General features: G+C 35.2%; 3 protein-coding genes across 11 annotated transcripts in view; 2 read left to right on the top strand and 1 right to left on the bottom strand.

The window, feature by feature from the left end:
- The window catches only part of CASK (calcium/calmodulin dependent serine protein kinase), a 184,110-nt gene that overhangs the window by 72,253 nt on the left and 83,964 nt on the right, over positions 1–27,893 (bottom strand). For 8 of the 9 annotated variants that reach the window (XM_010724674.3, XM_010724648.3, XM_010724660.3 and 5 more), the window contains exon 6: positions 9,971–10,073. In XM_010724674.3, the coding sequence (XP_010722976.1) occupies positions 9,971–10,073 (103 nt within the window). Of the gene's footprint in view, positions 1–4,419; positions 4,567–9,970; positions 10,074–27,893 lie in introns of those variants that run through there. The other variant, XM_019621384.2, reaches the window with a different exon arrangement.
- Positions 12,823–15,898, top strand: GPR34 (G protein-coupled receptor 34). Its single transcript, XM_003202990.4, is given in 3 exon segments — positions 12,823–12,933; positions 14,153–14,608; positions 14,611–15,898. Coding segments are annotated over 2 exon segments (1,143 nt in total). The 5' UTR covers positions 12,823–12,933; positions 14,153–14,175; the 3' UTR covers positions 15,321–15,898.
- On the top strand, positions 24,219–27,893 carry GPR82 (G protein-coupled receptor 82). Its single transcript, XM_010724577.3, has 2 exons — positions 24,219–24,628; positions 25,874–27,893. Exon 2 carries the CDS (start codon positions 25,907–25,909, stop codon positions 26,939–26,941), a length of 1,035 nt encoding a protein of 344 aa, XP_010722879.1. The 5' UTR covers positions 24,219–24,628; positions 25,874–25,906; the 3' UTR covers positions 26,942–27,893.

The following is a 27,893-nucleotide window of genomic DNA, read 5'->3' as shown; positions in this document are numbered from 1 at the left end:
TGAAAGCAATACGTGCCGAACATAGAAATAAAGAACATTAAACTAGAACAGTTTTACTAAGTTTTTTTCAGAGATTAACATTTTATTCTTTTTCCCTTAAGTATTTACTGAATTTACCCATTGAGATACATTGCTAAGTTTTCTTTCGCTTGGTTTACTCATTTACAAATTGAATAATAGTCTATCCTATCTCAGAAAATGTGAAACAACATCTACATAAAAGCACTAAAATTCTCAAGTGGAACATGACATATGAATGTAAAAATTTCTGTTGGACAATCTTGGAACAGGAATTACTTATCCAGAGGGAACATATACAGAAAATGAATAATTCTAACCTACACAGTTTATTTGGAAAAGCTGCCTCTGCCAGGCAAGGCCATGCTTTCTTTAGCACTGCTAATCTGCCCAGACTTTAGCCAGTCTACTGACATTTTCAACATGAGTGCAAGATGCTGTTAATTTATTTGCAACAGACAGGATCTTCCTACAGATAAAAAGATAATGCTAATGTGTTTCAACTAGTGCTTTCAATGATTGCCACACACTAAAAATACCTGGCCACTTCTGCTTTTTGATTGGCACAGAATGTACACCCATGGAAAAAAAAAACATATTTAATATCAACTAATCTTTTGAGTGGATAAAGTGATTAGAATGACTTCATTCAATTGCTGTATTACACATTAAAACAAAGAAAAGCAATAAACATTTTATCTCTCCTCATAAATATTTCCCATTCTGAAATTTCACAGCAAAATATTTGCAAAAGTGCAGGCATTACATTTTGAATGATTAGGTCATCACTGATGCTGATGAACAAGACAGACTTTGGACAATTAGTGATTTGACCATTCAATAACAGAAATGAAAAAAAAATAATTCTTACTAGTTATAACGCAATGTACTAGCCTAACTGATAAACTTCAAAGACAATTCTTGAAGTTCACAAATAAAGGAGAAAAATTATCTGCCTGGATGGTCCAAAGCCTCTCTCTTTTGGATACTTGAGGACAGGGAAGGGAATGAAAAGGAAAAACGGTATGCTTAAGATGCTTAAATATGCTGAGAACTCTATATTCTTTCTTTCCACGAGCCTATAATTTTCTAGCTACAAGAGTTTCTTAAGTCTTTTCCCATCATTGGTGTATCAGAATTTCAACCTCTGTATGAGGCAACTTATGTACAAAGAAAGCAACAGCTGCCTGTTGAAAGTATCTGCATATAGTAGATACTCATGTGACGTTAGTGGTATGCATACCACAGTCTGAAAATTTTGTATATCAAAGGCATCATGCAAGACCACAAGGCAGCCTGGCTTACCCAAGACTTGTTTATTTTAGTAGTAAACTTCCTGGCATTTGGGTTCAGATATATCCATCTGCAATTGTGGAGCAGGTGTAACCATTCTTATGCATTGCAAAAAAGCAAACACTAGTGGTAATAAAGCTGCTGTTAAAATCTTTTTTTTTAAGAATGGGAATATATATATATATATATACTCTGAAGCTATTAGGCTTTCTAATCGCTGTCGTGAAATCTAGGAGGTCAAGAGAAAAGTGATTATTCAAAACAAAACAGAAAGATATCACAAGGACAAACAAACCTATTTGAAAGAGGCATTGATCTTCAGAGCTAGAGATCTAATCTTCAGACATAGAGCTGTCTGGATCAAGTAGCCAATGAAACTAATAAGCCTAAATTCCAAGTGATATCTAAGTTGATTTAACATGTATGCAATCTCAGCATGGGACCATTTTTCTGTTATAAGGAAGCAACAGTTGCAGGGATGAACACGTCTATAAAAATGACTGTGTACTATCAGAGAAGTGAACCTGAACCTGAATATATAGCCAATGTTTCTGTCTGATGGCATTTGTACAACAGGCCTACTGACAGAAGGCCTAACAACAGAACAACTTGTTCCGAGGAAATGTGTCCTTGGCAAACAGCTACTGGCCCTACATTTTCTCCCGTGCTTCCTATTTTGCAGCAACACGTGCTAATGAGCTATATAATACATTACTGGGTGCTGGTGTGAGGTTCTAGCAGCAGAGGATGGCAGGGATGGCTTCTGAGAGAAGCAGCAGTAATTGCCCCCATGCTGGATGTGGCTGCCTGCAGCCTGCTCCAAATGGAGACTCTGCTGGATGAAGCCAAGGTTGTCAGTCAAGTTGGCAGAGCCTCTGGGAAAGCACATTCAAGAAAATATGCTGCACAACAGTGTAATGTATGAGGGAAAACATGTGAAAAATAGCCTTGCGGCCACCAAGGTCAGAGGAGAAGGGGAGGATGATCTCCAGGTGTTGTGGTAGAAGTTTCCTTTTCAGCCTGTGGAAAAGATCACAGTGGAGCAGCTACCCATGCTGCAACCCATGGAGAACCCACACAGGAGCAGGCTCATTTGGGAAGACTGCAGCCTGTAGGAAGTTCCCACGCTTGAACTGGGGAAAAGGGAGCAGAGGAAAGAGAGGCAGAAATGATGGACCTCAAGGAGGTTAGCCCTTAGCTGAGGCCAACCCACTATGCTGGGTTATGCTATTTTTGATGCACAGAATGCTGATGAAATGGGGAAAAATAAGTTGAATCTCTTAATGTGAGTCAAAGATACAGCCTGCTCCTTTTTATCTGTTCATTTTCTGTTCTCAAATATTAAGCATCGTTTTGCCTGAATTAATCATGGGCTGCACAAAATAAGTAATTTAAACTGTCGAGATACTGTCAAAAGTGCATGTTTTTGGCTTACTTTTCTCCTTAGTAAAATGTTTCAAGTTAAAATTACTTTGCAGAAATTCATTAGCAAGAAAAATCCTTCATTATTCAAATGTACTCATAAATATATGTAGAGCAGGATACTTATTTCAAATTGAGCATTAATCACCTTCCCTAAAGTTTGAAAGTGGTGTCTTGACAGCGGATAAACTTCCTTTCTCCTTTACTTCTCTTCCTGACTACAGTGCTAAGAAATACAAAAGTACTTCTGAACTACTGAATATCAACCATAAGCAAACAGCTTGCAAATTTACACATATCAAAACTGCAGACAAAACGTAACATGCAAGCATTTTTATGCTGTTCCCATCCACTGTCAGCACTGTTCATTATTCACCACATTATGATTTTTTCCATATATTTTTCTAACAAAACAAGAGAAGTGCAACAGCTTCTTGAGATCCATTTTCTATGCGACACTGGACAAATCACAACCTTTTGGAATTCCAAGTTTCCTATTTTTTTCTGATCTTTATCTGATGCCCATTCAGAGTATGCCACTAGAATGTGAAGCTACACGTTACTTAATACCGAACAGCTCTTACAAAGTCCAACAAACTTAAAAGTTAGAGATAAGAGATCATCCCAAATCTACTTTTTCCTCCCTTGGAAGTTAAGAATTTCGAACCTTGGGTAGCAGAACAGGATCTTTGCTTCCCTGGTGCAAAACCACTATATCATACAAATTAATTTTAACGCACAGCTTGATGTTAAGCAGAATCACCAGACTAGTAAAGTAACAAGCAGTATCTTACACATCTTTGTAAGAACCCAACAGACTTTGCTGTAACCAGATTTAAATGAACCTACTTCACAGAATGCTGAAAAATCAGTACTACTAAACCTCAATATTCTCCTGTAAAATGAAAAAATATATGTGAGAAGATACATTAGAAACTATTAAAAAAGCTAAGATCATTTCTGGGGCACCTGCTATCCTCACGACTTACTGCTGGTTTCATCAGAAGAGGAAATGGTGATCTTGAAGTTATTTTAGAAAAGTATCTGGGCAAGTATTATTGCACTTTGCTCAGCAAATTTGAGTGCACACATGAACTCAAATACATATGATCCTTCTTGTTTTGCAACTACAGGACAGTAACAGGATAAACAAAATTTAGAGACAACAAAGTTTGCAAAAATCATGGCTTCTAAATGCTCTTTAAAACACATACCACTTGTGCTGATAGTTATTAAGTAGAAAGTTTGTATCTTACACAAAATCCAGTGTAAGATTTTAGAAAATTGTGCTTTTTTTGTGTGTGTTTTTGCAGTAGCTTTCCATCTTTTTGGAAATAAACTGAGACAGAACAATAAGCAATGTAATTTTCTCTTTATTTAAATATACTTTCCTTTATTCTAGATGTAAGAAAACCCATGAATGTATTCTAAAAACTCCCCATGAAAAATAACTTTATTTGCATAAAGCTTATTTGCTTAATGCCTGAACAGGCACAGCCATTACATATCTTACTTCTGCACACAAGTGTCTTTTTTGTCTACCAGTTTTGAGGCATATTGGCATTGTGGAAATTTGTAAAACTGCTAATTCAGTTGATTTTTTTTTCCTGTGGATAAAGAGCTTCAGTCTTCAGTTGTGGTCAATGTGATATTATTCACAAGCACTAAAGATAAATTTTGACTTACCTTTGATAATTTTAGTTTCTATGACTCTTTCCATATTATTCCAGACAATAGGGCTATGCTTTCCACAAGAAGAAGAGCATATAGAGAGACCCAATCAGATTTTGTCATCCCTAAGGCAGGGGATTGATGACCAAGATATCAGAAGAAGAGTCTTTCAACAGCAGTAGTATCTGAACGATGTATAAGGAAACAACTGGAACAAATAATTTTTAGGAAAAAAATGTGAGGTACTAATAAACATCACCATCTGACCTCTCACAATAGTGTAATAAGAATATGTTCTTAAATTAAGAAGTTTCTAAAAGACTGGGATGTCCAGAATAATGTGGAAGGAATCAAAGAATCACAGACAACATTAGATAGATCATACTTTATTACTTTTAATTCCTTTCCACATTACTCCAGACAATAGAGATGTTTAAAGCAGGTGCATGGAAAAGATGGGGAAAATTAAAAAACAAGGCAATTCAGCCTCAGCACAGAAGACTGTCAGAAGAAAATGTATTTTAAAAGATGTATTATCAGACAATTGGGCACCTGGACATTAGTGACAAGCAAAGATCACATGATATCCAGAAAAATTATAATAATAGATTCACTGGCCTTTTCAGGTATAAAACTATCATGGGGGAATTAAATCTAAGCTGACTTTTAAACACATTAGCCTCCTCTAAGCTCTCTCAAATCAACCCAGATGTGAAGAGGAATTTCTGAGGCAGTAAACTTCAATTGTAGCTTTTAAATAAAACAAATTCTATCAGAGGCAAAGCTTTGAAGAGGGTCAATAGTTTTCATTAAAAATAAAAAAATAGTGAAATAGCGTTCTTGCTTTGCAGAAGAATGAAATACTTTCATTTGAGCGAAAGAATACTAGTATACGACCTCAGTTTAGAAACATTTACTTGTCCTTAGAAAAAAGATTTGCTGCATAATTCAGACACTGATGAAAAAGAAAAAAAAAAGGCTGGACAATATCAGAAAAATAAAAAAAATACAATTTTAAACTGGTATTTAGAAAATCACTGAGAAAATTATTTCACATTATTTTCTTTACATTATTTCCCCAAATTCCATGGTCTTATTTGCAGGGGAATTTACAGTAATGCCTTTCTTTGCCATTTTAGTAGTAACTTTTGGAGTAGAAGGCCAGCTTACAAAGAACCAAGAACACTTGGTATTTGTGTGCTGTACTTCTATTAATAAATTTTAAAGTTATTAATTGAACTTAAGAATTAAGAATTCTGAAGAAATTTAGCTAACTAATAGTAACCAAAAATAAATACTGGACTGGATCAACAGTGACATTTTGCTGCTAAGAGAAAACATAAAATAGGTCAACTATTCATTGATAAAGAAAACTTAACAGCTAGCACAGAACCTCATAGCATTTAGGTCTATATACAGTTATTTTGTGCTAAGTGAAGGAAATAGCAGTTGTGGATTCAACAGCTTTTTATTCACTGGCTGGAAAAGCCCTTTTGTGTCCATCTGCTCCAATTCCTAATCAAGCAGGGACACCCAGAGCAGGTTGCTCATAACCCCCAAAAGTGGCTTCTGGAGATTTCCATAGACGAAACTCCAGAGCCTCACTGAGCAACCTGTGCCAATAACCCACCACCTGGACAGCACAGATGTACTGATGTTGAGATGGAGCCTCCTGTATTCAAGTTAGTGCTCATTGCCTTTTGTCCTTGCATGGGCACCACTGAAGATTCTTCAGACTTTTATACCATATACTACCTAATAATTCTGAGACTAAGATAATAATATTTGCTAAGTTGGACGCCATCACATTTACTTAAGAAAATATTGTGATAATTTATGTCATATTCTGAAAGAAAAAATGTCCAAGGAAGAAGACTGAAATTATGAGATTGCTCTACTAAAACACTAACCTCTCAGGTTCCAATACTCCAATTAGCATCCAAAAAGCATTATAGCTATGAAAACATGGACTGCTTAATGTCAACAACCTGTCATTTAGAAGAGTTTCACTTACAAATTCCTTACAAATCTTACATTTACACTTACAAATCTTTAACTGTTGTGCATACAGGCAGACTTCCATTTTTAAGTGTCTACTCGAACGCTTCAAATGAATAAACTTCAGCAAATTTTTCTACAGCTGATCATAAGAACTTCAAGAAAAAGTGGCCTTCAGAAACTGATAATTCATGAAAACAATTTCCTGTACTCAGAAGATGACAGTTTCTGTTCATCGCACTGCAGCTTATGGGGATACACAGAGGAACAGTAAAGTATTTCCTTACATTTTTCCTTTTGGTCTTATGGAAAATGAGTTCCAGCTACATCAATTTTTTCGTGCTTAGTAATAATTAAGGTCTCTTAAAAATAAACTCCACTGGGTTGTTAGCTGTTTAATTATAATGTTCCTAAAATCTATTCTAGACATTTTCATTAATGACATCTATATGATGTCTTATTTTGTTACTGGGAGTTAAATTTAGGCTTCTGTAAAATAACCCTCTGCTTGAAAGAACACAGTAATTATACTTCTAAACAGCACAACCTGATCTTCCACATAGGTTAAAAGATTGAGACTAGTCTACTTTCAATTCCCAGAACTTACTTTATTAGAAAAATCCTCAAATCTTTTTCTTATTTTTTTTCCCAAGATTTATATATACTGGAAAAAGCTGTGTTTTGTTAAGTTCAAAAAATTCCACACTCATAAATAAAGCAAAAGCTGACCCTAGAAGGTATGCCTGGCAAAAACCAAGGGAGCAAATTCCATCTTATTGTGTGCTGTCCTGGGCTACACACAATCTCGTCAGGCACAGGTACATCAATATAAAAAGGTAAGTAAAAAAAAAATAGGCACAAATGCAAATGCATGGAAGTAAGAAACAAAAAAATTAAAGCACTGGTAACCTCTGAATATTTTAGATACAGCAGCTCCTATTTTAGGCAAAAATACTAGCAAAAAAACAGAGTGACCACCACTGAAATAGAAGAGCTTTTTAGAGTGGCTGGGTTTTGTATGCAAGAGTAAGGGAAGTTGAACTTCACTAGAGCCATGCTACTTTCAATGCGGATCTGCTTTTTTAAAAGGAAATCTATCTTACTCTGTCTTGAAAGATAAACTACTCCAAGCATTTCTCTTCTTGAACATCAGATCATCTACTTAGGAATTCATACCAATAAGGAATATATCCTGCTAAGATATTGTAGTAATACATAGTGGATACAGAAAGGTAAGCAAACATTGCATTTCCAGCATCTACAAGACAGTACCATAAAAGTTTTACAGTACAATGAAAACCAAAACAGCTTAGGAGTATCATGGTTTTTAAGGACAGTAAGAGAAGTTTAATCTCATAATAGCTTTTGTTTAAGTAAGAATTTATTTTTTGATGTGATACGGCTGAAAATAACCAGTGAATATGGGAATTGCCATGCTGGAGGGGAAATAATTGAATATGTTAAGGAGAAGCAGTTTTATTTTTAAACTAAAAATAAGAAAAAGAACGTGAACATAAATAGATTGGTTATTATACTTTTTACAAGACTCTCTATAAGGAAGGTTTCTATTTCATTCAGGAGAAAATGAACAAATGAGTAGCATCTAACTTTTTTATTATACTTACTATAAAACAGAATTTGTATGTAGGGCATAGCAATAACTTAAACAACTACACTGATAAACAATCTGTTACAAGAAACCTATAGCCCCATAAAGGCAGTACCATTAATCTTTCTATAATACATATAGGACATTACTGTGCAGTTGCAGAAATAAAATCTTGCAAGTGCTGTATAGGAAGTTTCTAATACTCTGGAAAGGAAAAGAACTGCCAAATGTAGTTTGAAGTACAAAGACTCGATTGAAAGATCAGAAGAAAGAGATAAGGAGTCTGTTAAGGAGAGAACTCGAAACATGTAGTAGAATTAAAATATTGTATGGTATATAAATAAAGTGCAAATTCTCTAGGTAACCCTGAAAGTTAGATGAATTTGAAGGTGAAGATAACAAGTACAACTGAAAAGACTACAAACTGGAAATGACAGTTGAGAGAGAGGAAAAAATAATATGAAGGCAGACTGATAAGGAAGAGATTGAGACAAATCAGGCATAAAAGATAAGCACACAGAAATATCATACTGATGAGGCTTACGGAAAAAAAAAAAAAAAAGCTTCTGTAAGTACTGCAAACTGAACTATAAAGGAATGAAAACATTTACATGGGAAAGGAAGGACCAGGCCAGCACTGACAACTATAAGACAGTTGAGTACATGAATGATGAATGGGGTTGCAGAAAAGGAAGGAAAGGACATGATGAATTCCGGGCAAAATGCAGGACTTTTTTCTAAATTGAACTTCAGGTTTCTGGTAAGACAGCTAGGAGTCTGAAAGTAAGTTCAATGTAACTGATTAGCTCCAAAAGAGTAGCTGAAACTAAAAAAAATGAAAAAGTTGTTCAGTGAGAACGAAGAAGAAAAATGAGGGAATCATAAACAAAATGGTAGGAACTATCATTGAAAAAAAGCAATGGTTGAAGTATCATCTGAGAAACAGGAAGAGCAAAGAAAGAAATTAGCTCACTTAGGAAAAAAAAACAACAGCCTCTAAAGGTATTTTCTTCAAAAAAGACTTATCTAGGACTGTAGGTAATAAGAAATATCCAGGTATTGGTAATTATTGGAAGAGTGTGGAAGATGTTGGTATGCTTAAACTGGATTTGCTCTTTATTAAAAAAAAAAAATCATAGAAAGCTAAATTGTCAAAGATCTTTTAAGTGTTTAGGTAAGAAAATGTGAGTTTTTGAAGAAGATACTGAGACATTCTGAGAGGAAGTTACTCCCTTTTGAAGAAAAAAAAAACCAACACCCAAAGTTAGTGAAATCTTTTGTTGTGGTCTCCTACTCTGGCAATGAAAACACCAGAAAACTGATTGGGTCTTCATCTGTGCAGGCTGATTAGAGCACAACCCTATTGTCTGGAACAATATGGAAGGTAGCTAGAGGAAATAAAATTCACAGAAAACAAAACACACAGTCAAAAAATATACATTATCAAGATATTGGTGTCTTATGCAATAATTACAATGAAATAGTAAAACATAGAAAGAATCACATGTGAAAGCTCGTAAGATTTTGCTACCAATCAGAGTATAGTATTCTGACAGAAAATGCCTAAAAACATATGGGAGCATTAAGGATACTGTACTAAATCTTCAGTCAATTGCTTTGACACACGTTTCAATCTTGATGGCATTTTATGTTGTGTGCTTTGTCAAGCATGGACTAACTCTGCCAAGGACTGTATCAAAATGAAAAAAAAATTTGCATTTTTCAATTTCATTTTGATCAAAACAGTGTAAACTGTTGCTGAGAAACATTTAGACAGTTCTACAACTCAGTATATGTACACACAGTGTAGTACGTTCTTGCAGTTTAGATACTTGTGTACATATATTGTTAGCAAAGTATTTTTGAGTCCTTGTTTTGCAGCCCAGGCTATGTTGGAAGCACAGAACTCTGCAGTAAAATTTCTGTAATATTATATACGTTTGAAGGACAATTTCTTACCTCCAGCAACTAGTCCAGATTCTCCTAATTGAATTGCTACCCCGAAGCCACCAAGCTTTACCGGGGCTGAATTCTCCTTTGAGGCAAGCAGTACACAATGTGGCTGAAAACAACAATAAAAAAGCAAATTATTATATTATTTGAATAGTACAATTGGCACCTTAGGATTTACTTTCAAAAACTTGCTAACAGAAGTTATTATTACTTTTTTTTTAATAAATTCTTAATTTGTAATATTTTTGGAATGAGATCCTCTCACTAAACTTCATTATGGTTGAGTAGCTTGTGGTAGCAATGGTAATGGAAGGATGGTTGGACTAGATGATCTTGCAGGTCCTTTCCAACCTTGTGATTCTATGATTCTATGATTCTTTCTCCACTGGCCTCCTTTTTACTTGTCCTAGGTATAGCAAGAACATTTCAGGACTTAACAGAACTCATAGGGAACACAAAGTAAAATCACAACAACATGGAAATAATGAATGTTGAAATTTTCTTTCTTGATACTAGTTTTTATTTTCACTCTTTATTTCACTCTTATGCTTTACACTGTTCTAGTTCTTCAGTAGATACATCCTGCCCTATGACACAGTGCGTGTGATCTTATTCTTAACACTCTGAGCCCCAACGACAGTAGGAGATCACTTTCCAGCTGCATAGAAACTACACTGCTGCGATATTTCCTGTGGGTTGCAGGATAAACTGCTTAGGTATCTAACTGCATTCCATGCAAAGTCATCCATATTTTTTCCAGTAATTATATTAAGATGCAACATATAAAAATACAATAATAGCATTATTTGGAAGACTGGTGACTGATGTGAGAGTCTACTTAAAAATAAAATACAGAACTTAATGCAGCAATTAATGTAGAATGACTTCCTACGTTTACAGAGAGTCTCCATTTGCACAGTCAGCTCTGTTATTTAAAAGGATGTCAAATCTGTCTGTACACTACTTCTTGAGAAAATGTTACTGCTAACATTGCAAAACAAGGAACTTCAAATAGGTTACCCTCTATCTTCAGATTTGTCTTTGTTCTCTAAGAAGGTAAGTATGTACTGCCCTAAGTTTAGTTTTCTTTTATACTCGTCCTTCCACAAAGAACCTGAAAGAATTCAGCTGCTCACTACAGAGATGATCTAAGGTTTGGGGGGAGTAACATAACTAAAGTGCTCAACTCTGGAACAGGAAAATTACAACCTCGCTGCATGATCAACCAATTAAGCTGTGGAGGAATCCATAAACAATTTCTTTCTGCATTACCTGTACTTTATGGTTTTAATTTAGGTTGATGACCATTTTGTAAAATACCTACAGCTAATACTCAGACTTTTGAAATTTGTAATTATCATTATGTATTAGAAGTCTATGAAACCTTATCTTACCCAAAGTCTAAGCTATGTATTCACTGTTACCTTTGATGCTTCCTTAACATTCATTTGTTGTTATAGCTAAGCACTCAGATTTTGTGACATGACTGTAAATACCTGATAGAAAATGCATGAACAAATCTAAATCTTCCCAATGCTTCTGGTCCTATTAAATATCAGAATGAAATTATGACAACATAGTGACATCAACTTCAATCCCTTTTAAAAGTCCAAAAGAAATTTGCAGAGTCCTAAACAAGCTTGATTCTCAGACAGATGATAAGTTAAGAATGTTAACATGGACACTCTCATTTCAAATACTAAGGAAAATACCGTCAGGATAATATTCCTCAGTTATTAAATTTATGCTATCTCATAATGGGATTTCCAGAACCAATTTTTAAATTTGCATTTTAAAAATGTAATTTTAAATCTCCCATATCCTACTTTAAACAGTATTACCAGGTGGTATTATCTCTGAGTATTTTATTTCTGCCTTACTGAAACTGTTAAGCTGCTCCAAAAGTAATGCCTCCTGTTTTATTATGTCGGCCCATGACATCAGAGCTGGATATGGGAAGAATGATGGTAAAGGCTGAACCTCCTCTCAGTTCCATTCAGCTCCATTTTGTTGCCATGTGACAGATGGCAGCAGAGGGGGAGTCTGACACAGCGACATCTGACATGGAAGTGAAGATGAAGCAAAGGTGAATTTCTGCATGCAAAAAAAGATTGTACCCATTGACATCCATTGACTTTTATGGAGACCAAACAGTGGATGTGAGCACAGTGAGACAGTGATAGTAGCACTGTCAGCAGTAGTGACAGCCACCAGCAGGTCACCTCCACAGCTGTAGATTTTCCCAAGCGTGGCATGCAGGCTCTTGTTCATTGCTGACAAAAAATGCATAGCTAATGGTTGTATGTTGAAAAATAGTGTTTTGTAGCTGAGAATTTTCTCTATCAAATAGTGTTATTGTTTTCTTTGATGTGATTTTCATGCAAATAAACAGGAGGCATTACTTTCAGAGTGACCTATGTATCACCACCGCTAGTTTAAGTGAAAAAAAATCAACCTCAGATTTCTCACTTTGAACAAGATGGATGAGAGCTGCACCTGGGTAACAAAAATGTGCCACTTCAATGTGGTATTCATTTTGCTTCACTCTATGCACGAATCTTGAAGAAGTGATACTACTTTCATGCCAGTATCAAGATGTAGCATAGGACAATTGTTTACCAAAAAGGAAAACGCTGAAGTTGGTCACAAGAAACAAAGTTTCTATGAAAAAAAAATCCCAATCTCCTATTCAGTAAAAGTTTACGATATAACCAGCAAAGTCCAAGCTAACACCAAAGTCAAACTTTCCAGTAAGTTGGGTTTTGCTACTTAAAAATATCTTTAAAAAATACTTGCAACACTAGTTAAAACTTCCTCTTGTAGCTAATTGCACTGCGTCAGCTGATTCTCAAGCTTTCATAGAGGAGCTGGCACTCCAGCTTTCTAATAAGAGGACATGCATATACGTTACTCCTCCCTCTCTTCAGCAGTGGTTTTCAAAATCAGCAGAAGTTCTTAAAACACAAATGGTAAGTGGCTTCTTTTATACTTAAGATATGATAAAACAAATTCTTATGAAAATTTCTTTTAGTTACAAAGGTGCTAATGACCTTTGTAATTAATTGGCATGTAATTAAATATTTCTCAGTTTAAGTATGCATTCCTACTTTCAGATGACAAAATTTAGGATAGTTTAAAGTTGTGTTTTTGAAGTATCTGCAATGTAACTGATTTTTTTCCAGCCCTCATTCACCTAAATGTTACTGATCATGCAATTCATGATGTGAAACATTTTTTACAAAAAAGCAACATAAACATAAAATTTAAAATAGTAGAGAGGTTTCAATGCGTATTTGGAGTTACCATATTTTTTTAATCAGATAAAGTTTTTATAATTACTTTTAGCCCATACCATAATAAATGGCTAAAATGAAAAGACAGTTGTACTTGTAAAACTGGAACATACTGCCCACATCTAATGTAACTTTAAGATCATCCAACATGAGATGTTATAATACTTTATTATTAATATCCTCTCAATAATTCAGATTCTGTATGTACATCACTTTTTACTAAGCCTCTTATCTAAAACTTTGCAATTTTTACCGCCTTACCCATATCAGACATTTTTAAGACCTGGAATGTTTTTTTTTTCTCCTTGTTATTGTTGCTGGAGAGCTACATTTAGAACACCAAAAATGATTTTCTTTTCAGATTAGGGGAATATTAGCTTGTCTCTCTAAAAAAAATATTGAAATAAACTTATTTACATAATCTTTTAACACTATGGCATATAAACTTAAGGAGAAAAACATATTGCTAATAGTTGGTTGTTAACTACCTCTCTAAACAGCTAACTGCTGTTCTGCTATGCTGATTAAGACTTTGCTTTTGGTTTCTTTCATTAGTCAAAGCTGATTTTTATCTCCCAGATTATACCTTACTGGTGACAGTAAAAACTCAGTGACATTAAAAACTTTATGAAAACAAGGGAAAACCTGAAAACAATCTGTTACCGGATTAATGTAATTTTCAAGCTAATATCAGTTTCCTTGCTAATATCAGTTTTCCTTGTAAATCTTGATTTACAAACATTCCACAAAAGGAAAAAATACCTTACTTTACACAATGATACAAATAATAAAAAGAAACTAATATAATAGTGCTGACTCAGCTCTGTAGGCAATAAAGTGTAACAGTATTCCTGTGGTGACTTAATATTTACAATTTTTCTTCGCATCCTGACAGAACAGCTAAGAAAATCCTCACAAATGGCTGCACCTTCAGCTGATCTACTGACCACTCTTCCATACAAGAAAGCTTCTTGGGGTAACCAAACTTATCAACCCACGAATGCATCAGAAATTCAAGATAATGCAAGCTGTGACTTAGAAGACAATGCATTGTCACTTGCTATCACAATTTTTTACTTTCTTATTTTTTTCTTTGGATTGATTGGAAATATTATAGCCCTGTTTGCATTCCTGTGCATTCACCAGAAAAGGAATTCCATCCAAGTTTACTTGCTAAACGTAGCCATCGCAGACCTTTTGCTGATCTTCTGTCTTCCCTTCCGAATACTGTACCACATTTCCAACAACAAATGGATGTTTGGATGGATTTTATGCAAAATTGTAGGAACTCTATTTTACATGAATATGTACATTAGCATAGTACTGTTGGGACTAATTAGCCTAGATCGTCACGTAAAATAAATAAATCTGTGAAACGACCCAAGATGTTAACTACTACCCGAAGTATACATATTTGTTGCATTGTGTGGGCAGTTGCACTAACAGGATTTTCATTAGTAGTTGTACCACCTCTCTTCAGGAGTGAGGTCAGCAATTCTACCTCGTGCTTTCATTATCGGCATAAAAAGAACGCAATGACAGAAGCAATTTTAAATTATATTACTGTCATCATTTTTTGGACAGTTTTTCTCCTTTTGATACTTTCCTATGTTAAAATTGCCAAGAATCTACTGAAAATTTCAAGGAAAAGAGCTAATTTTCCCAATGCAGTAAAATACAACCAGACAGCAAGGAATTCCTTCATTGTACTCATTATTTTCACCGTATGTTTTGTTCCATACCACATGTTTCGATTTGTCTACATTACATCACAGTTACAAAATCCATCTTGTTACTGGAAGGGAATAATTCACACATGCAATGAGGTTATGCTCATATTTTCATCCTTTAACAGCTGCTTAGACCCAGTTATGTATTTCCTAATGTCCAGTAGCGTCCGTAAGACTGTCTTACAACTTATTTGTAGAAGAATTCATAGAGATTCAAGTGTGACTCTGGAAAGTACTTCAGAAATAAAATTTGGACAATATATGCAAGAGAGATTTTCTACTACCACTCCGCATTCAAGTTCTGTAAAGAAGAAGTTTGACTTAATCAAGTAAACAGATAACAGCTTCTCTCAGTGTCACTTTAGGACATCAGCTTAAGATGCACCGAATACAATACTGAATGGATATTAATCTCGTTTTGTTCTTCCCATTACAAAATGAGAAGTCTTACTTCTGTTTGTGAAAATGAGAAGCAACTTTTCAGAAGTACTTCACTTTTGTTTATCCAAGAAAACAAAACAGGAAACTTCCTTCAAGTTATCTCAGGCACCTTCTGTGGGACTAACCTAGAACACTAAGTCTTTGGGGAGATGTCCACAAAGTGGTTTGAGCCTATGTAAGGAGTCTTGTATACAGATGTTAGTATGAGCAATTTGTAAACAGATGCATTTTGCAGAAGTAATGTGTCCTATTCAAAAGAGCTACATGAATCATTAAAGACTTTATGTACTGTCTGCTTTAAGAGGCTTCCAAGAGATCAGCATTGAACTGTATTTACAGAACTATTTTTTGCAAGGAAATACTTGGGAATTTAGCAACATATCTGGCTCAAAAATGAGGTGTAGAACACAGCTGCCATTGATTCAGTTATAATTACTGAAGATTTGCTTCATTAAATATAAAAACCAAAATAATCAAGCCTCCTTTATTATTCAAGCCCTTTATTATATTTTCAATGTTTTAATGAATGTCAAGGTTGAGTACTTGAAGTAATGTTAAGCACTGGTTAGAAACTGGTTAGAAATTTGTGAAGGAGAGATGACATGCGTATTTTCAGCTAGCTAGTATTTCCTTCAAACTCTGAGCAACAAATTTGGTGACTTCAGCTACACAAAGTATTTCAACAAGGACAAAACTGAGCATACACAGCAGAACAGAAAAATTAGCTATTGTGAACACTGGAAGCATCAGCTCTGTTCTTTGGTCAGGATCAGTCATCTAGTCTACTTATAGGTTTATGGATTCAGGCGCAAAGTAAAATTTTGAACAGTAAGATTGTTTAAAACAGGAGAGCTGAAAGTGGAGCTTGTTAAGACCAGAAGACATGCAAACACACACTTATACTGAGAGTAATTTACATGCCTAGCACAAGAAACCAGAAAGATGAACTAATTAGATACTAGATGTTAGACACTATCTCTGCAAAAGAAGATTCTATTACACTTAACACATAACAAGCATATTGCTCAGGTTAACTCAAAGACTTTTATATTAATATGATTACCACTAACTTCTCTAATAGGTCATATGGCTTTATACCTAATCTGTCACAAAATGTGCAGATTTTTATTTATACAGCAAAATATTCTGATTTTATAGAAGCTAGTTATAAACTTTACATTCTTTAGATATTGTAGAGAAGGAGCACCAAAAGCCATGTATAATATCAACAGATGATTTAAAAAAATGAATAAAATTTAGAAGTAACATCAAAGAGTAACACAGTCCCCTGGACCACATACTACATTACATACTTCTTCACTTTAATTAACCTCTGGCATAAGGAATGAAAAGCATATGTGATTCAAAACTTGAATGAGATTTCAGAAGCTACAGTTTAGTGTTTACATTAGGCAATTGCAGCACCTACAAAGACATATAAAATTAGGCAAACTTGGGTAGAGAAGGTGCCCAGGGAAAAGTGAATACATTTGTTTGAGAAAAAACATCTACCATAAAATCAGCTCTAGCAGTGCTGTTACAGAGGAGCCAGCAGAGGAGCTCTCCAGTAGACTTGAGAAGCATCAGGATAAAGGGGATAATGTTGTACACGGACTCTAGCAAGATCATTTACAAAAGATCCTAAAGAACTCAGAAAGTTAGATGTTATTTCTTATTTTGGAACTAGTTAAGAAGTGGAAATAAAACTTTAAAAATACACATTTTTTTTTTTTCCTTCAGGACATTACCCAAGGATATCCAAATAGATTCATTTACAATTATGTTGAGTACTATCTGGAATGAATGAGACTAAGGAGATGACAAAGTTTTTAAGCAATACACAAATATTCAAGGTAGTCAACCCTAAAAAAGGGGTATGATACCAATTCTGTTCAACAGCAATAAAAGAGCGAAGTCACTGTTAAAATTAGGAGAAAAAACCTGAGAAGCCATCATTGCTATATTCCATAATTTATATGGTACAGTTTCTATGCAGAATACATAAAAGAAATAAATGCTTGAGCTCAGAAACTGAAAGAGGACACAGTAGGTCCGTAACACCAGGTATGGTGTGTAAAAGGGGAAACAGTAATAACTAACTGTATGCTCTTTGTCCGAGTCTGATAATAAAGGAATAGCAGTTACAACAACAACAACAACAACAACAACAAAATCACCAACAAAATAAGCAAAAATAATTCATGACAGATTTTCACAAGTGTGCAAATCAGTGCTTCAAGACGTCAAAGGCCTGAAGCATCAACTGGCTCAGAACAGGATCTGAAACTAGACAGTGTTGTCATGTAGGAAAGAATTACGACTGAACAAACTCCAAACACAGGCACTTTTACTGTGATGTTTCAATATTTAATCTTTTTTTTTTCTTTTTCTTTTTTTCTGAAATCAATTTTACCAGCTTCTGAGGGTACATGGACAGCACTGCAAGCCATTATAATGAAGTGCAAAGAATCTTGAAACTCCTGCGAGATCTGCTGAAAATTACTATGTGACATTTCAGGTGATCCTATCATTAGTCACTTCAGTAGTGTTACTACGTTTGTTACTTCTCATCTTAGTAATGCTTCCTAAGTGATAGGAGGGCCAAATACAGTAATGTATTGAAACTTCAACTGAATTTTGACATAAAATACTAAAAGAGACTTGCTAAATAATCCAGGCTCCATCCTCTTCATTTTCCTTCTCATGGCAAGTAGTAAATCTGATTGTGATGTTGTATTTGTACCATACACACTTTAAAGACTCTGAATAGCATAAGCCACGAAACAAAACTGCATGCCAGAAACAAGCTAATAACTTTAATTATTAGCATATTCAATTGTATCTGACTTGAATAACCAATTTTTATTTCTAAACTGAAACTCACTCTTTTACCTTTGGGACTTGCAAGTTGGCATCTTCTACTAGATAAGAAAATTATAGCCCAAATCTGAAAACCTTAATTAAACAACCTCTTCCACAATATCGGTCAATGAAACCACAAGAGAGAAATTAACTCACGTTACTGAGTCATACATTACTGATAAATAAGTGTCACATTATTCTGGAACTGGAAAATATATATGTGTGTGAACATCTTAATTTAATGCTCTCTCTGAAATCACATGCAGAATCAGGGTGGGTAGAAGGAGTTCAGTTGCACTGCATAAATAAAGCATACAAGGAAAAATAAACCAATGTTTTAAATGTATTTTAAACATATTCTCTGTAAGGCTGAGAATCTTCTGCCAGCCGTTTTTCCATCTCAGAAATATTCCCTATTACTGAGGGCACCCTGCCAAGGGAATCCAAGAAAACAGAGAAGGTGCTACAGAGCTGTAACCACTCACAGCTTGTAAATATTAATAGATAGGAAAGTCCATGTACAGAAGTTGTTCAGACTTCATGAGGGTGGGAATAGTTGAGGGGAAAGGATGAAGATGAAAGAAGCCTTAACATTCAGACTCCATTGTTAAGAGTGTTAAGCATAGATATAAGAATATGAATAGAAGAGGAATGGCTGTGTATCAAACAACTGAAAATGAGATAAAAATGAAGACGAAAAAAGTGCTAGTGTTTACTTCTAAGCTTATATTTTTGTAAGCTGAATCAATTACTTAATGTACACCAGAAAGGTACATCGTGCTTCATGCTGCCCTCAGAGATTATCTTGCTTTTTGCTGTAAATGATGAGTACTTGTTCCTTTAAGTTTGCATACAGAGATGGTTAGTACATCTTTGCACCTATTAAAAAGCAAGGTCAGCTACTTCAGAATATTTCAAACCACAGATATAGATGACTGTGTGCTTTTGAAAGGAAAACATACCCATTGTTTCTTACACAAAAAAAATTTCTACATGCGTATTGTCAACAAAACATTAAAAGTCTGATGAAAATACTTGACAGGGGACCTAACAATGTTCCTTATCAGCAAGAAATTCATTTTAGAGACAAAGCTTTCCAATTTGTAATCAAGAAAATCTACCTTTTGTGCATCAATTTTGCCTTTATCGCCATACTTCAGATTTTTATTTTTGCTTTAGTACTTTTGCATTTTCTCAAAAGCTTAAGAGCCTCATACGAAAGCTAAAAAGCTCTTATATAAACATTTAACTTGAAAATACATGAGTTACAGCATAGTGAAAGAAAACCACAGAGAAAGCTTCCTCTTTATCAACAACGATCAGTACAGTTCTCATGTTAAAAACTGTTTTTGGAAAATCAAAGTAAAAATTATCATGACCAATAAACAGTCACCGATTTTTGAAAATCAAGAATAGTAAAAGAGACCTCTGGAGGCTGCACAGAGTATTTCATCAGGGAAAAATTTCGAAGTTTTTAGTGCTTAAGTCCTGAAGTCTAAGAATATGGAAGGATGATTTTTTTGGTCAACTGTAAGCTATGTTTTCCAGTTTAAAAGGTACTGTATAGTTAGTGATTTTCTATGCAAAACAACTACTCAGAGCACATAAACGTTCTTATTTAATGATAACCAAATAGCTGAAGGTATGGGTGCAGTATTATCCCTTTTCTGTATCACAAAGGATCCTAGAAATGCCAGTTGTATTGCATATTCTCACAATTCATCAAACAGTATAAGAACTACAATTCTGGACCTATTCTGCTGAACTATAATGGCAATTCTAAAGCTGCTGAAAATAAATCATCAATGAACAGCAAAAAAGACCGTCTAACAAAGACCAAATTTAAATCTGCCATCTATTTTATATTCACTGATTCAGCATAGTACTTGGCTCAAGCTGAGTAGATTTAAACATGAATTTAGAGAACTTTGATTTAGTCAGTATTTCTCACAATATTAAATACGCTGTTCCAAAAGTAATGTCTCCTATTTATTTCCATGGAAACTATGAGATACAAAAAGCACAGTAACACTACTTGATAGAGAAAAATTCTCAGCTACAAAACACTATTTTTCAAAATAGTTATCACCATTAGCTATGCATTTTTTGCCAGCAATGAACAAGACCCTGAATATCGTGCTTGAAAAAATCTGCATGGCTGTCAAGAACGTGACTGGATTTCTCACACCTCTGTCACTACTGCTGAGAAGCACCAACCCACTGTCTCGTTCTGTTCACATCTACTGTTAGGCCTCCATAAATATTCAGCAAGCATCAATGAATGTCAATGGGTACAATTTTATCGGCATGGAGGAATTCAGTGACACACCTTTGCTTCATCTGCACTTCCATGTCAGACGCCATTGAGTCACTGCCCCTTTGCTGCCATCTGTCACATGGTAACAAAATGGAATGGGATACTGGCAGGAAGGTTCAACCCCTACTGCTATAAGACCAACATCTGCCTTTGACCTTGTGAACTAACACAATAAGAGGCATTATTTTCAGAGCTGCTCTCATAAATATATATATTGAGGTATATAAATACGTATGATGAGGTCTCCCCAGAGCCTTCTCCAGGCTGAACAAGGCCAGCTTCCTCAGTCTTTCTTTGCAGGTTAAGTGCTCCAGCCCTCCCATCATCTTCATGGCCTCCTCTGTACCCACTCCAACAGCTTCACATCCTTCTTGTGCTGAGGGCCCCAGGCCTTGATGCTGCACTCGAGGTGGGGCTTTATGAGAGTAGAGCAGAGGGGGACAATCACTTCCCATCTCTTCCTGCTGGCCATCCATGCAGCCCAGGACACAGTTGGCCTTGTGGGCTGCAAGAACACACTGCTGGCTCATGCCCAGCTTTTTGTTCACCAGGATCCCAGAGTCCTTCTCCATAGGACTGCTTTCAGCGAGTTCTTCAAGATTGTATACGTATCTGGGATTACCCTACTAAGGTGCAGCACCCTGCACTTGGACTAGTTGAACCTCATTCAGTTCAACGTGGGCCCACGTTTCAAGCTTGTCCAGGTCTCTCTGGATAGCATCCCTCCCTTCTGTTGTGAACTACACACTCAGCTTGGTGTCACCTGCAAACTTGCTCAAGGTGCACTCAATCCCTCTGTCTAGGTTGTTGATAAAGACGTTGAAGAGCACAGGTCCCAAGATGGACCCCTGAGGGACACCATTCATCACTGGCCTCTACCTGGACATAGATCTGTTGACCACAATCCTCTTGCTGCAACCATCCAACCAAATATTTAACCACTGAGTAGTCCACCCTTCAAATCTCTACCTTTCCAGTTTAGAGATAAGGATGTGGTGTGGGACCCTGACAGCGGTCTTGTAGAAGTCCAGGTAGATGACATTGAGGCTCACTAGATGACTTTTCTACCCTTCGTAAAAATGGGAGTGACGTTTCCCTTTTTCCAGTCACCAGAGACTTCACCTGACAGCCTGCAACAACTCTCCCAGATCTATACATCAACTGAAAATGAATTGCATCTCTCTTAGAAGTTTATACAGCCAATGAGCTTTCAATTCTGATGATTAAACAAATAAAAAAAACTGGAATCAGAAGTCAAAGTTCTAACTAAGCTATATGGTAAACTTTTTTAGAAAGAAGACATGAATTGCATGTTTGCAGTAGTCGATGCATTTTAGAGACTTATCCTGATATTAAATACCATACAGTAAGGAGTTTCTAACTTTTTGGCTTGCCTGGCTGCACTGAGTGAAGAGGAATTATATAGGGCTGCATATAAAATACGAAATATACTTCACATATATAATCAACAAAACTATGCTTGTTCTTTTTGTATTTTTATTTGAACATTAAAAAGAGGGCTACAAAAATATTAAAATAGCACATTGGACACCTATGTAATAGATCAAATTCCAAGTACTGGAAATTAAATCTCACGTTAAAGGTTGATGCATATTTAACATGTTACACATTTATTTAGTATAGTTCAGCCTTAGCATCCATAGTGGCCCTATCTAGGTGCATCCACTTTTATGCACCCTATCCTAAAAGTTGCCTTTCTTCCGTCAAGTAACAAGGCTGAGTGCATCTCCTGGGCCTTCCATGGGATAGAGAATCAGGACAGCCACAAGAGCCACAGGTAAATGGACTGCTGCCCTCTTCCATCCTGTAAGGAGCAGCTGCTGCCAATCCACAATACACTCTGTTGCCTGGCAGGAACAGCCCAGATATTCACACAAGTTGAGAAAGGCAAGAGGAGATATGAGGTTAACTGGGCTGTCTTCTGTCATCTCAAGCAGGTGGAAGGGAGAGGCAGTGGCCAGGTGGTTTTCGTGTGGATCACTTGCCTGTGGCTGTACTATATAATACAGTTAGGTACGAGTTATAAATGGCTAACTGAAATAGCTTACCCACTGTGAATTTCCTTTTTTTTTTTTTTTTTTTTGTGATTTTGAGCCACAAAATAGGTTGTTTGCATACAGTAAAAAAAGGCAGCACACATTGTTTGTTAGTATATAAAATCTAGAAACAAGTATAATAATCATGGTTTAAGGGGGCTAGAAATATAAATAAGTGAAGGGAAGAGAGTACATGAAGATCATTATGAAGAACTTAGTGAATTGCCTAAGAGATGCATGTGTACTGTTTGCATATCATCAAATATGCATTAGATAAAATAAGCCATTTGTAGGTCAGGCAAATGGAAATAGTGTACAAGAATTGTGAGGATGCTTGGAACCAATTACTTTTTTTGTTTGTTTGTTTACTCATAATGTCCCATTCATTCGTTGCCCATCTCACTAATCAGTTACAAAATGAAGTCTGATAGATTATAATTCAGTATATTAATCCATTATACAGTAACTCAGAAAAAAGATAGCATAATTTCCTCACATAGAAAGAATTATGGTAATTGAACTACAAATACAAAAGGCTACAGGTAATAACCAGTTGAATAACAACAAAAGTAACTGCTAACTGAAATTGCTCACAACATTTTTTAGCATAAAACCACGGTCTCCACTTAGCAAATTTTCTTGTGTCTAAAATTGGATGGAACAATATAGAAACATGGATTTCTAAGACTCTGTAAGAGACTATTAGACATTTAATTACTATTAGAATCCTTCTATTAGGGCAGATTTTAATATAGCTATTTATTCAAACAGAAAAAGAAGAAAAAGAAGGTAAAGCTTAACAGAGAACAAAAATTAAAATGCATGCAAAGGAATCACAGCACTACAAACTAATTACTAATATTCCAAGCAAGCTTCCTTCACTTAAACTTACTTTTAAATGACATGAATTGTCTAACCTAAAAAGGTGGACAGAATACATGTCTATCATTTTACAGCAACATAAATAAAATCAGTGAGACTGAACAATTAAACCCATTGAAGACCCCTAAAGTGTATTCTCACTGCAAGTCCTTAAATGCAAAGCAAAACTTACACAACAATACTAAAAGTGCATAAAATATGGGACCTCCTCCATTCTCATAGAGGAACTTACTGCTTCTGAAAAGCCATATCTGACAACCACAGGTGTATCACGCACAGAGGTAAATTCAGTTGTTTTATGTTCTGCAGACCTAAGCAGAATTTGACTGAACTGTGATCAAACTTTTCTTCTGGAGGAAGGAAACTGTCCTGGCTAACAGCCTTTTGGATGACTTACATTTAAACACCCTATTTCTTGGAAACAAGCCAAATCAGTTTCCCCTGAATGGTTAGCAAGCTTAGAATGCATCAGCTATAAACTCCTTCCATGGAATGCATGATCTGACTGGACATACATGATGTGTTCATTTGGTCACTGACAGGAGGGCAGACATGGATACGTCATTATCGTTATTGCATATTGCAGATTGCAGATCTTCTGTGATCTGAAGAACAATTACACAGCAGTGAAAGTTCTCATCTACAAAATACGAACTTCATTTTTTTCCATTCTGGGAAGTGGGCAGTCTCAAAGAGCGTGATAGTAACAAGAACTCCACGCCCTAAAAGTATTTTAAGTATTTCTGTGAAATAATTACATGGCCAAAGGACTGTTAGAATCGTTCTTCCACATTTATCTTGCATTCTTTTAAAATCTCTAATGGAGTCACATCCTGGCCTAATTTCAAAAACTTTTTGCACAGAAAACATCTTTTGGTGTGAACTTTAAGTGTCTACCTGCCTTTTGACACTGTAAAAGAAAAAAAGGCACATTCTGAAAACCTACTTATGCCACAAAGGCATTTTTCTTAACTGTATTTTTCAGATTTAAATATCATCTTTTTCACTGCATCGGTGTAAAGATAAAAAGGACATTGGACAAAAATTCCCTCTCCAAAGGAAGACGCTTGCAGTTTGCATAGGTAAGTTTAAAAGTGCTACTTCTTTTCTTCAAAACATTCACATAAAAATAATCATTAGATGTCTAAAGGATCGAGTTCAAACATTATTTTGTGAATGTAACTCACAGTAATAAAATAATTTAATATATTTTGGTTCAGCGATATATATGGGACTTAGGTAAATATTCAACAACTACAAAAAAATTGGGCTTAATTTACAAATTGCCAATCATGGCTCATAGCATATTTTTAAATATAACTTTTACATTTTTTTATAATGTAATCTACTTGGTGCCTGTGTATTTTATAATAGTTACAAAGAATCCTCTTAGGCATTTGAATTCATTTGCTTATGGCTGTTTAAAATTTTTTTTTATGAATCTGTGACTTTGAAATGTTATTTTTTTTCCATGTGCTTTTATATGCAGTAAAAGCTAAGTTGCACTTTATTGAACTTTCACCTGTACAACATGATAATCTCTCTTCACCATAGGTTAGTAAGTCAAAGACTCATTTTTATATGCAGCCATTCTACAGAGCTTTAAACACCAACTAGAATTGATTTCTTGCTTTCAGTCTAGAAGTACAGAATAAACTGAAAACTAAACTTGGATATATATCACAGTTTTCAGCAATCATCTCACATGCTCATGACTACATCATTTATGCATAATGTATACCTAAGATTAGAGCCCAAAGTAAGTAAATTAGATACTATCATCAGCAAAAAAAGAAGAAAAAAGGAAAAAGAAAGAAAGAAAGAAAAAAAAAGCATCCAACTAGCTTCCAGAATTATGTACAGTTTAATTCTTACTTAAATGTAGGTAAGAGATACTCCTGTGCATTTCTGCAAATACTGAAATGCTTTGTATTTATTTTGCTTATTTAACTTGAAATAGTCCAAAGTGGTTTCCAAAGTAGGTGACAAGTGTTCTTGTATTCTCAGTATTGAGAAATAACTTAAGACCATAGAAGTAAATTTCAGACCCTAGCTTCAACCTTCTGTTTCCTCATTTATTTTATTAGATTCTAAGCACATTAATTTTTTTTTAAACATAAGTCAGCTTTGCTCTTTTTATTTCCAAAAATCTCTCAGTAAAAGAACAGTAACCTCGTGCAAACTGAAAATGATAACCACAGAAAACAATTACGAATTGGTAACAATGAAAAGCAGTGGAGAAAAAGTCAAAAAGTTAAAATAAGAGGAAAGAAAAAGAGATATTAGATGCACATTAGAGAAGAATAATTCCTTTAATTGTGTTTCAGCTCTCACCATCTATTCAAGAAGATTTGGCATAAATGAAAAATTCAACATGTCTTCTTCATCCATCGATAGCTACTACTGTAGCTCTACCAGTCATCTACTGTTTCCTATTTATTACTGGCAGTTTTGGGAATATTCTCGCTGCCTGGGTGTTTTCAAGACAAGCATCCACAAAAAGAACACAGTGCATTTATCTGGTAAATCTCATCACTGCTAATTTACTCGTATGTAGCACCATGCCTTTTCTGGCTAGCTATTTTGCAAAAGGGCACAAATGGACATATGGCTCTGATGTATGCAGAGTAGCGTATCACCTCGGAACTATCGTCATGCACGTCTGCATGTATGTCACAATCACGATTTTATGTACAATCGCTTTAAGTCAGTATGCAACGCTGAAGAAAAATAATGATGCACGACACTCCCAAGCAGTTACAAAAAACTTGTACAAACGGGGACTTCAGAAGTTTCGTCAGCCAAAGTTCGCTAAATATTTTTGTATCTCTATATGGCTTATTGTGTTGTGCGTAACGGTAACAGCTATCACATATGATGCTCGGGCAAGGAGGGGACAAATATTTCGCACGTGTTACAACATGAAGGTAGAAATTGGTGAAGTTACTGCGAAGACTGCAGCTTCCTTTGCTACTGCTTGTTTTTTTCTATTTTTTCTGACTGTTTTGTTATCATACTATTCCCTCACCAGACACCTGAGTAAAATACAAAAAAACACCCACATTGGACAAAACCAAATGATTTACAGAACGGTGAAAAGAAATATTCTTGTCATCCAGATCATTTTAACTGTCTGCTTTCTTCCATATCATATTTTCAGGCCCATATTTTACGTATTGCTCCCAGAAGAAGACTGTTCAAGGATAAACTATCTGGTAGAAATTAAAAATTTCCTTACCTGTCTGTGTGTTTCTAGGAGTAGTATAGATCCAGTTATAACCCTTCTGCTAGATAAAACATTTAAGAAAAATCTATACACTCTGTTTAAAAAATCCACACCTGAAAAACACCAACGTAGAGCTGATATTTTCACTGAAGACACCCCACCAATATGAAATAATATGGAAAGATGTTAAGAACATATTACTAACAGTCAGCTCATTTTGACTTGCTATAATGAGACTTCTATATGAAATGGGAAATATTTAAATAAAATGGTAACATTACTTGTATTTTTTTTAACACAGTCTTGCTTTAAAATCAACAGCAGCCATAATAAATGAATTCATGTAATTCATACAGAGAACTGTGCATTGCCACTTTACCCATGTAAAGAAAAATACATTTATGTTTGATGGGTGGACAGTGTTTTCTTTCTAACTGATCTGGGAAGAAACTAGTGTGAAATAGAGGACATAGTTCTCATCTGTTACCGTTATTCCCAGGTTTTCTGAGCTTTCTTTACAAAAAATAAAGAAAGGAGAAGCATTGATTTTTTTCCTCTAGAATAGATTGATCATGCGTCAAAGTCTTAAGGAAGAAGGCACAGAAAACTACAAAATAAACTCAAGTTTTAACTTTTTTTTTTTGTTTTTTGTTCAGAAGCTCAGCTCTGGGTCTGGCTAAGCACTGGCTAGCTGGTGGTGAGCAACTGCACTGTGCATAACTTCTTTTATTATCATTATTCCTCTCTCTTATTAAACTGTCCATATCTCTACCCACCATTTCTTGCACTTTCACCTTTTTGAATTCTCTCTCCCATCCCACTGTGAGCAAATAGTTGTTTAACCTGGCAGACAGCCCAGCACTGCAGTTCAACATGTAATCACCCAAAAGTGTTACACGATTATACCACATCAAATTTGAATTAACACATATTACTCCAGAAGGCACCTTCTTCACATCAGTGTTTAAACCCAGAACCACTTGCAGAAGAGTGAGTAAAACACATGAGTCATACAAAATTGTAGGATATCTGAATGCACATGAAGTGAGGGAAAAAAGGATGAAATGCATACATGTACTTATTTTTAACTTCTGGTACTATTTAACATAAATATTAAAAAT

Source organism: Meleagris gallopavo, chromosome 1 (assembly GCF_000146605.3).
Source record: "Meleagris gallopavo isolate NT-WF06-2002-E0010 breed Aviagen turkey brand Nicholas breeding stock chromosome 1, Turkey_5.1, whole genome shotgun sequence".
In the NCBI taxonomy this organism is placed as follows: domain Eukaryota; kingdom Metazoa; phylum Chordata; class Aves; order Galliformes; family Phasianidae; genus Meleagris; species Meleagris gallopavo.
This window is presented reverse-complemented; position numbering and strand designations above follow the sequence as displayed.